At 38.0% G+C, this 11,439-nt stretch overlaps 1 protein-coding gene across 1 annotated transcript in view; it reads right to left on the reverse strand.

The window, feature by feature from the left end:
- The window catches only part of WDR41 (WD repeat domain 41), a 69,289-nt gene extending 58,358 nt beyond the window's left edge, over positions 1–10,931 (reverse strand). The window contains exons 1-2 of the mRNA XM_069492726.1: positions 10,653–10,931; positions 8,424–8,539 (exon numbers count right to left, since the gene is read on the reverse strand). Coding sequence (XP_069348827.1) covers positions 8,424–8,539; positions 10,653–10,703 — 167 coding nt within the window. The 5' untranslated portion in view covers positions 10,704–10,931. The remainder of the gene's footprint in view (positions 1–8,423; positions 8,540–10,652) is intronic.
- Positions 10,932–11,439: the final 508 nt, after the last annotated feature.

The raw sequence follows: 11,439 nt of genomic DNA on the forward strand, positions 1-11,439 counted from the left end.
TTCCTGTCCAATTGTAATGCATGTCTTCAAGTCTTCTTAACTTGAAACCATGTCTTTAAAAATACTCTTTGAGACTACACAATTAAATGACTATGCAAAAATACATGCATGAAAAACAAGTTTAACAAAGTGAAGAATGGTTTAACGAAGACCTATAGAAGATCTTCTAGAATTTTTTATCCTCTGCTCCCCTAATTGTGAGAACTAAATTTATCGTGGTCAATGATTCACTCATTCATTCAAGAAATACTCATTAAGCACTAACTATATATCAAGCACTAACTATATAAACGCTTGATCCTGAGAATAAAGATCAGGGTAAGAGATGGTTCTTGCCCTTTAAGAACTCACAGTCTAATATTATGAAGTGGTGCTATGAGTTCATTAAGAATTCTTACTTATAACCATTTCAATTTATAAACATTTTTATAAATTCCCTCTAAACAGTTTCTCTTCAACATCTCAGAGAAAGTAGTCTCTCCTTCTCGCCAACTGTGTGCTGAAAGTACAGCAAAGCTTCATAAAGATTTTTATAAAATGTTTTCAAAAATAATTCCTATGTCAATTACCTAAATGATCATTTAAGAGTTCTTACTCATGTGAAGCCATTTCAATTAAATCAAAGGTCCTACAAATTCTAATATAACCTTAAATAAAGAACATCATAAAAAATACAGCCCATAAACCTGAACATAAATCTTCCTGTATTCAACATCTCCATAACCATACAGCACTGAAAAAAATCAAAATAGAACATTATTTGGTCAATACAGAAAATGCCAGTGGTTAACTAACTTCTCACCTAATCCACAAGCACTTTCTAATGCATGATGAAACTATTATTTTTTACTATAAAGTTGAAAGATGCTACTGTAATTTTTCAAAGGAACTTCAGAGCATTTTCAGGAAGCATAGATATTGATGCCACTGTTCTTTTATTATATCTACTTGAACATTGATTTTTTTTTTCCTTCATTAAGAAAAATGTATTGTGTTAACACAACTCTAACATCTAAAAGTCCAAAGTCCTTTTTAAACCCACAAATAGAATGAAGACAGGAAGATTTCATTGTTCCCATGGTCATGTGCAAAGGTAAAATCTCTGGTAAATTCTCCCCTCCCTCAAATCACAAATAAAAAGCTAAACTGCACATCAAGTTTACAGTATTATAATACAAAAAAAAAAAAAAAAATCCCTGTGACCCCCATTCCCTTAAACTCAAGTTTCTGTGAAGAAACTTCTACTTGAAAAACATCATTGGCCTCTCTCTGCCCCACTTACACAGATGAGAATGTGAACTGAACATACTCAGTTCAGCCTCTTGTGAGTTTTCTGTGTGGATCTGTCTGTTCATAGAGGGAATATTCTGGTCTGCTCTTATTTTTGCAGTAAGTCTACATCTGAGTGCCTGCAAATGTCCAGTTGTACCACTGATTCAGTGAAGAAGTCTACCTAATTCAGGGTAAAGTGTAAGGAAAGCCACTGTGCTTGCAGTATATATTTAAGCCATAGCCTTTAATTCAGCTTTTTATTACTTTATTAAACTGATAAGCTCACGTCCATCTCTGTTATTCCTATATCTACTCTCAATAAATTCTGTTCTCCAAGGGAAAATACGGGTGGTTCTCCATTGAACACTTAGAATACTAATAACACCTAAGAAAACATTTTATTTCATACTGAAGCAAAAATACTGCTTAAATTGGCATTTTTATTTCCTCTATATCAAATATAGTTTAACTTTTCACTGTGGAGAATTTAAATATGTACAAAAGTGGAGAGAACAGTTATCAACTCATGGCCAATACTGTTTCATCTGTAACCTACCCAATTCCTCTTAAGATTATTCTGAAGCAAATCCCAGTCACTATATTTCATCAGTAAATATTTCAGTATATATCTCTAAGGACTCTTTTATATCACACCTAAAGCTAACATTCATTTCCTTAATGTCATTATGGAGCTAGTCAGCAATCAAATCTCCCTCAGTGTCTCATATTTTGTAATGGTTTATTACTTAGAAGCAAGATCCAAATAAGTTCCAGACATTGCAATTGGTTGATACATCTCTAAAGTCAATTTTATTCTACTGATTTGTTCTCTATTTTTCCCTTGCAATTCATCTGTTGAGAAAAAGTCATCTGTCTTGTAGAGTTCTGGATTTTTTGGCTACTTTCCTGTGTCATCATTTAACACGCACCTCTGTCCCCTGTATTTTTAGTGAATGGATAGTTAAATCTAGAGACATAATCAGATTCAGATTTGACTTTTTGGTAAGTCTATTTCATAGGCAGTTTGTATACTCCATAAGGAAACAATTTCCAACAGCCTTTTTGTGTGTGTGTGATGTTAACAGCCATCAATAATCATTGCCTGAACTCCTTATTTCATTTGAATGGGTTCAGAGTATGTAACCCCAAAATACACCACTCTGACACAAGGATTATTTTCAGCTGAAGGCAACTGAGAAAAAGCAGACACAGAATGAGCTGTCTGCCCTCCCCCATCTTCCTGAAAACAACATCAACACCTTGTGAAAGTGCCCCCTTCCCATACCTCGAAGGAGATAACAATCTTATCAGTAGAGATGAGATGGCACCAAGAAAAACCAACCTTACTAACTAGCCCTTATCTACCATTAGTTTCCCCCATATATTTGCCTTCTTACAGTCTGCCACCCCAAGAAACTCAAAGTCCCTTTCCTTTGTCTTATCACTCAACAAATTTATTGTTTTGTTAAGATGCTATATAAGCCCAAGTTTTAACCACTCCTTTGAGTTACTCATCATTGAGCACTCCAGTATGTACACGAGATGCACACATTAATACGCTTGTTTTCGTCTTGTTAATCTGTCTTTGATCAGTCTAACTTGCAGGGCCCTGGCCAATAAACCTGAGTAGAGAAAATGCATTTTTCCCTCCTCTACATATCAGAGGTTACAAAATTATAATACTCCAATTCTATCATTCTTCCTAGCTTGAATTCTTCTATAAAGAGACATTTCTTCTCATCAATTATCACTGATCTCAAGATACAGTTTATATAAGAAAGGCAATATAAGTCTTGACTTTGCCCCTTTATTTACCAATTTTCAAAATAATGAGTTAGTTCCTAGCATTACCCAAATGTAACCAGTGAGTTCCCTTTTTTAAGTATCATTATGAACTCATGGATTTAAACATATGTGATATGTTGCAATCCATTGCAGTTATTTCCCTTATCCATGCTTAAAGTGTTAGATGGAGTTTTAAAGCTACATTTTAAAGATGTTCAAGGCAGTAATTTTCACATGCTTAGTAAGCGTATTTTGTAGCCGAGGGAGCCTGATTTTACCTAAAAATTATAGAATTTTCCTGTGAAGGTGACAGAATTTAAAACTGAAATACTGTTATACACTTGCTGTCCTTATCCCAAAATTTGATTATACTGCTGCATGAAGTAGCAATTACCTTTTTACTTACTCCTGTCATCATCCCAAATCTTACAACATCTTATCCAACTAAACAAAATTCAGCTACACATCCAAAATATCAGCCAAATGGACAAAATTAGAAATAAGAAAATGGAAAGGAGAAAGGGTAGTATATGCATATACGTGATGACACTGCCCTAGTTCCTTACTTGATTCAAAGCACTATCCAAAAACAACAGAAACTGAACAAACAAATCCACCACGGAGAGTCATTCAGGGGTCTTGGAAACAGAAAAGGTTTTTTGTTTTATTGGGAATATATTTTAGTAAAGTCTGTTATAATAAATCAAGGTGTCTATCTAAAGTCAATGTGACATTGGGTAAGCACTTAAAAAATTGGCAGATACACAGTCTGTTATTAGTACTATAGCTGCTGGAATTCATGATAAAAATAATTCTACTTACACTCTTTTCCAGGGCACTAAGTTACCTTAATATCACTGAAAACTAAATTAACTTTTTCAAACCATCAAAGAACTATTATCCAATGCATACTTAAAGTTTTTAAAAAGCTGCCCAACTGCATGGCCCATATCAGTGTATTCATGCAATTTAAAAATAAAATAGCCCAACTTGCAACTATGTAAGTGTGGCAGACACAAAGATGGGCCTCCAGAGCCCCATTCAAGAGAGGACTAGCTGCCCAGCTGTGAGGAATGTAGTTATCTGACTGCCTCCAGCTGTTGTTGACTTCAGGGTCTATTTCAGCTTTCAAACCAAAGTCATACTAGCTGAGGTGGTCCCCAGTCATCCAGATTTAAACTAGATGGTAAAGCCAGGGACATCTTCTTGGATGACGCTCAGCAAATGACTGAGCAAGGCAGTGGTACAAAGCCCACTATTTACGTCCAGCACAGAACTCCTCTCAGGGCAACCTTTCCTCCGGCACTCCCCGCTGGGCTGGCAGAGACTGTGTCACACCTGCACTGGAGTCCGAGACAGCTCTCTTCATTCAATCGCTCCCTCTCTTCTCCTTTCATTGGTATTTCTCTCTAATAAACATTTGGTATGGTTAACTGCATTTTAGTGTCTGCTTCCCAGGGAACCCAGTTATTAGGAGGATCTAAACCACCTTGACTATTAATCTTTATTCTCTGAATATTAATGTGTGAGAGAGAATATTCTTAGCTTAAGAATATCTTCTTATAGATGGAGCATACTGTTTGTTTTTAGTGGTTTGTCAAACTATACTGAGTTTGTTTACTTTCTTGTGAATGTACAGCTTCACCAGCCACCCTAGAGGCACATTTTTTGTTCTCCAGTTTGGCACTTCATGGGTCATCTGATTCTTTTCCAGTCATGATCACCATCCTACATAACCTTGTCTATTTCCTAGAGAAGCAAGGAATGGTCAAATGAGCAAAAGAGAAAACTATTCTTAAAATGTGTTACGAACTCAGTTTAGTTTAATATGTCAAATGCTAGAGTATTACATGCAATTTTAGCACAGTCCATTTTTTGGAAGACTCTTGCTGAGGCTTAGCCTTCTTTAGTGATCTCCCAATCAATATGACCCTCACTTCGTGTTCAAAAAATTCTCTTAGAAAAGAAAAGGCAGCTGTCTGTTAGGTTATACAGGATTTATTTGGTATCTTCAAAAACCAATCTGAGAAAATTTTCCACTCACTGATTTTAGCTGAGCCACCAAGAAAACAAGAAAATCCTTCTGCAAAATTTTCAATAAGTTGATATTATCTAAAGACCTGAAGCGTGAAACCTGGATTACAACAGCTGACCAAAAAACCCAGAATGTAATGACTACAAAAACTAAGTAAAAAACATAAAAAGTATAATAACGTAAAATTTATTTGAAAACTGGAAAGGTATTTCTATAATTTGACAATGCACAAATAACATACATATGCAATGGTGAAAATTCTAAACGAAATAATTAAGAGTGAAAACACTGACCTCTTAATTCTGCTCATAATATTTATAGTGTGTAGATTTTCCTATGTCCTTCTTACCAAGAATGACTCTTTCAGTTCATATTTTGTTTAGTACAGAATTAAAAAAAAAAAAAACACAAATTGAAAGTTCTACAGGTGCAACTGACTGTAAAACTTCATACCTAATTATATGGAAATTTTGATATAGTATGACCTAAGCATAAAGAATTAAACGTGATTCGTGAAGTCATTATTGCAAAAGCCAAAAAGCAGGCTTCATCTATTTTAGACATTTAAATTCATTGTGGTAGATAGCAGACTGGCCACAAATGACTCCCCCTCCCTATACTCATCACCATTTGCAATAAGACTTAGTTGCCCCTTTCATCAAGAGGTAGAGTTTATTTACACACTCATTGAATTTGTAGCAGCTCCTGACTGGTACTTTGGCCAATGAAACAACAGCAAACATGACGCAAGCAGAGACTTGAAAAGTGTCTTACTCTGGGGCTTGCCCCTCTACTGGTATTAGAACTCCATGATCACTATGTGAACAAACACCTGAGAAACCAAATGGAGGGACACTATAGTCACCCCACCCCACCATCATGAAGCAGCCAGCCCCAGCTAATCTACCAGTTGGCCGCAGATGTGTAAGTAAACCTAGCCAAGATCAGCTGATCCTGGAACAGGTGAAAAGACTCACCCAGCTGAGCCTAGCCTAAATTACCATCCTGCAGGATAATGAGCCAAATCGACGGAGGTTGTTTTACACCACTAAGTTTGGGGTGATATTTGACAGAGCAATAGATAGCTGGTATGTATGGCTTTTTCACTGTGTACAGAATATTTACTCTCTCATTAAACAACTAAAGTATACCATGAGCAGCACTGTGGGAAAAATATAATTAAACATCAGTCAGCATTATTCTAGAAGCTGGCCTTTTCTACAGATTCTTCTTCTGTGTAATAGGAATAACCAAGAGGGCTTTTCACAGAAGACAGCAATGAAAAGGGCATCTTAACAATCTATATAAAAATCTAAAGATCACAACCTGAAAGTGTACTATATATTTGTTATTTAACCTTCCCTAGACAAAATGATCTTAAGATTTCTTAAGGCCCAAATATTAGTGATGATGTTATAAGAAATTATCTGGATTTTCTTTTCTAGCAACTTACTATGGTAAACTATGGCATAAGATAACTTTAGCTATTCAAAATCCTACCTTTCCAGAAATGTTTCATTTCCCACAGAAATGACCACTTAAATGGAGAGTCGCTAAAGACATAGCAACAATGAATATTATTAAAAAAGGCTGAAGATTGTTATACTTAGCATGCTATGATTTGCTTGGTTTGCAGCACAACAGGAAAACAGTGCTAAGTGGCTAGTAATATACATGAGGCAAGTCTTCAGGCAAAGTTGAGAAGCATGGTGTTGTATATTAATTTGGCTGACTTTTGTCCCTGATTCCTTAGAAGGGAGCCTCTAAACTAGAATTTTTCAAGTAATAGGAGTGTCTTTATTATTTACGGTGGGTCCCCTGGACGACACCTGAGCTCATGCTAACAGGATGACTCATGATAGGTCCCCTTAGATAATTTCGGGACAGGGGCTGGCCAAACTGGAAAGGTGAACCATGGGATTAGGTGGTTTGGGCTTTGTGTTGCTATCACAGGGTATCAACTGGACCTCCCAACCACCTGGGATGGGGACAAAGGGGTCTGAAAGCTAAGTTCAATCATGTGGCCAATTATTCAAACACTCATACCTACACAATGAAACCTCAATAAAAACTCTGAAACCCAAAGCTCAAGTGAGCTTCCTTACTGGTGATACGCGCTGATGTGTCTCATGGGCAACAAGTCCCAAGGGCACAGAAGCTTTGCATTTGGGACTCCCCTAGACCTCACCCTCTACATCTGTTCATTTGGCTGGTCTTGATTTTTATGCTTTATAATAAAACTGCAATCATAAGTATAGTGCTTTCCTGAGTTCTGTGAGGCATTCTAGCAAATTATGAAACCTGAGGGGGCAGTAGGAACTTGTAGCCAGGTAGTCAGAAGTGCAGGTGGCCTGGAAACCCAGCAGATTTGGCTAGTGACTGAGGCCAGGGGAATACTGGATAGGAGAGTGCCCTTCACCTGTGGAATCTGACCTAACTCCACGTAGTGTCAGAATTGCACTGTCCATGGTAAAAGCAACAAAATGTCAAAGCCATAAAAAAGATAAACAGAAGACAAGGTTAACAGCAGAAGTGGTAGTCAGAGTTAGGAACAATCACAGTAGCAGTCACAAAAAAAAAAGACAGCAAAAGCAAAAGAGAAAATTAGAGATGATAGAGGAAGAACTGGTAGAGACAACAGAAGTAGGGTTCGGGGATACATTTTTGAGGGGAAGACAAATATTAAGTAGTTACACTATTAGTTAATTGTTACAATGGCACATGCTACAAAGGATAAATATATAGTTGAATAAGGGTTTAATAAACAAATATACAGATCAATAATAGTTACAGTCCTAAAAACTACACACCTTCATCTCTGCTTGCAAATATATTAAACACAATATTATACATGTTAGCAAGAAAGTACAAATTAATGTATATTTTAAGGGGGTTTCATCAATAACAAAAAATTCAGATTTAACCCTTACCTTCCACTAAAAACAGTACATTCCTGGTAAGTACCTGATATTTAAACATTTACATATTTGTTTCTTAAATTCAGGTTTGCCTTAAAATACATTGATAACTCTCACCCAAATTTTAAAGTCATACACACAGACTCTAAACTAACAAGAGTATTTTGGAGAACTCAAAAAACAAATATAACCCTCAAATTAGTAGATATGACACCTTGACTTTGGGCAAAAAAGACTTCAGATACAGATTTCATCAAGACGCAGAGCTCAATTTCAATTTCTACTAAATGTTAATAATAATCAGTTTTGAAACTTTTAGGAAAGATATATTAATTCTGAAGTTGTTTTTTAACATAGAATTCTCTAAAAACTCTTCGCAAACAATAGTCAATTGGACAACTAGAGTCTCTTACCTGTAGTCATCCAACTGTACCAGAAATCGTACAATATCATGATGAGCTTTCAGTACAAGCAGTTCGGTGTAGGGGTTCTGGGTTTGTTCTTCACCTATTGTCTGTAAAGGAGATTTCTTGTATTGGAAAAAACAAGCAAAAACAAAAGACAGAGAAAGAGAAAATGATTTATGATGAAAAACCATATTGGAATATAACTGGATAGTATACATCTAAGAATACAAGATTTTAAAATCCAGAAGGTATCATGTTCTAAGTATTATTTCCCCTAATATCAACTAAATAACTGCCAATTCAGCATAAAACACTTCTCTTACCATGAGTTTATACCGTAAGTTTTAGTATTTTCAAATCACAATACATTTACAAAAAGGGTGAATTCTATTTTATGTAAATTGCATCTCATTAAACCTGACTTAAAAAAAATGAATGGGCCAATCCAACTCAATATTTTAGAATGTATGTTTCTCAATTAAAACTTGGCAGAAAACAAAACTTCAAATTGAAGGGGTAAAATATAGACTAAAAGAAGTGCCTAGCTCATTTTAGGCACTCAATACATGTTTGCTGAATGAATGAAAGAAGGAATTAAATCACTGGACTCAATGAATTCAACTCTGGACAATAATATTAATAATGATAACTGCTAACATTTACATAGTATTATGTGGCAAGCCACATGGTGCACACTGTGCTATGTAACTTAATAATTCTATGAGGTAGGTCTTACTAACTCCATTTCTGGAGTCAAATTGAGTACTATCTCTTGATAAAAATTTTTTTGTACTCAACCTCTAAATCAGGGTTTCTCACACTTGACACTATTGACATTTTGGACCAGATAACTCTTTGTTGAGGGCTGTCCTGTGCATTGTAGGATATTTAGCAACTACCCTGGTCTATACACACTAGATGCCAATATATGTACCCCCACACACACAAGACAGGACAATCAAAAATGTCCCCAGACATTGCCAAATGTCCTCTCAAGGCAAAATCAGCCTGGTTGAGAACCACTGCCTAAACTAGAAGCTTGGATACAAAGTTCTTGCATAAATTAGGGAAAATCATAGGTTCTGATAATGTGCAAATTCACACAGCAGTTATACCACTGAAACACTTTTATATGAAAAAAGTATACATTAACATGCATAAATGTTTTCGAAAAATCCACCTCAAAGCAGTAATTTTTTATTTACTCCCTTGTCCCCCTTCTAGCAAAGCTTTTGAAAAGAAAAACAAAAGTGAGAAATCTGAAAACTGTATAAACTGCTTTTCCCCAAATGAAAGCTTGCCAGTAATGGCAGAATTGGTTAATCAAATTACATGATTAATCAAATAATCGGCTTAATATAGAATTGTCCCATATATATCACATATGGCTATTCCATGACCCACAATTCTTCCATAATCTGAAGGATTTCAAACTAATCTGCAATAACAATTTTTTTAAAAATAGACAATAAGCCTCAGCTGCAAAGATATGAGGAAGTTAAAACTGAGAAGGCTGCTTACACAAAACCACCCAATTTTTTAAACAGTCAAAACAAATACTTCTTATAAGAAATAAAATGGAATTCAACATAAATTCCGTTCTTGTGTGGCATATGAAATAAATTCCGGACCTCAACATTTTTAAGACTGCAAAATTATTTTATTCACTTTTCAAATGTAAATCTCATTACACACAGTCTATTCAATTACTCAGGCCCATGAAGAAAGTGTGACTATGGAACCAAAAACAGTAGTCAATTAGAATCTTTTTCTTGACCTTAAAGCAATACTTATATCCTTATTTTGGTCCTTGGATAAATAAGTTAATTTTATATTCCCTGTATCAGGTGATGTTGGGAAGAAGTACGAATTCAAATAAAAGTGGAAAGTTGCAGTCACCACCCGTTCTAGTTAAGCTGGATACTTTTTAAAATTGAAATAAGGATGGTTTAAGCAGCCAGAAGACCCACGTTCCTACAGGTCCCACTGGCCTGACGACTAGCGGAGTGTCCCTGAGCCCGTGTCTAACGATTCCGTCTTTGGCCTCCCCTCCCGTAACTCGCAGGCAGGCCGGCGGGGCACAGCGGCGCCCAGGAAGCGCGCAGCGAGGACACGCCCGCGGGCCCCGCCCCCGCCCGGCCACCGCCGGCCAGCCGGCGACCCGGCTCAGAACCAAGCCGCTGCCCGGGCAAGCTCGGCCCCTGCGAGTGCAGGGAGGATCCGCCCGGACTTTACCTCGGCCAGTCCCTGAGGTTCTCGGCCTCCCCCGATCAGCCATCGCAACATCCGGGCAGCGGCGGCGTCTCGCCGGGTCCAGGCCCCAGTCAGCCCGAACTCCGCCCGGGGCTCGGCCTCCTCCTACCTCCCGGGCTACAGCGCAATGGAGACGCTAACGCTTGCCGCCCCAGATTTGCCCACGGGAGGGTGAGAGTGCAGAGACCACAGGAGAGGGAAGGCTTCTGTCCCCAAAGCGCTCCCGCACCCAGCCACAGAGCCTTAGTTCGGGGAGTCGCCCGCAGAGCAGCCGCCGAAGGCTGGGGCAGCTGCGGCGATTCCAAGGCTCGCGCTGCTCCGAGTGAGCACGCGCGGGGGCGCCGCCGGGTAGGCGAGGGGGTGCTTACAGCGGCCCCTGGAGGACGCACTCAGAACAGCAACCGGAGCCCGGCGAGCAAGCAAGCACCGTGGAGTCCCCTGCCTCTCTCTCCCTGTTAGACCGCTGTAGCAATCTTCACGTGGCTGGGGGACTACTAGGAAACCTTCTCCGTTTTCCCAAGAACTGCCTAGAGAAGGTGGACCACAGTAGACTTCTGCATCCCAACGAATCCAGTGGCATGTGTGTACAACAGAATAGATCTGGCTATTTATTGTGTGCTGTAATACATGTACTATGCTAAAGATTTGCATAAATCCTCATAGTTACCCCATAGCCCCTATTTTATAGAGGAAGAAACTGAAGCTCTGAACAATCAAGTAACTTGTATAAGGCTAACAGCTAGGATGTGGTTGCATGGGGATTGGAACA

The sequence above is a fragment of the Eulemur rufifrons genome, chromosome 17 (genome assembly GCF_041146395.1).
Source record: "Eulemur rufifrons isolate Redbay chromosome 17, OSU_ERuf_1, whole genome shotgun sequence".
NCBI lineage: Eukaryota > Metazoa > Chordata > Mammalia > Primates > Lemuridae > Eulemur > Eulemur rufifrons.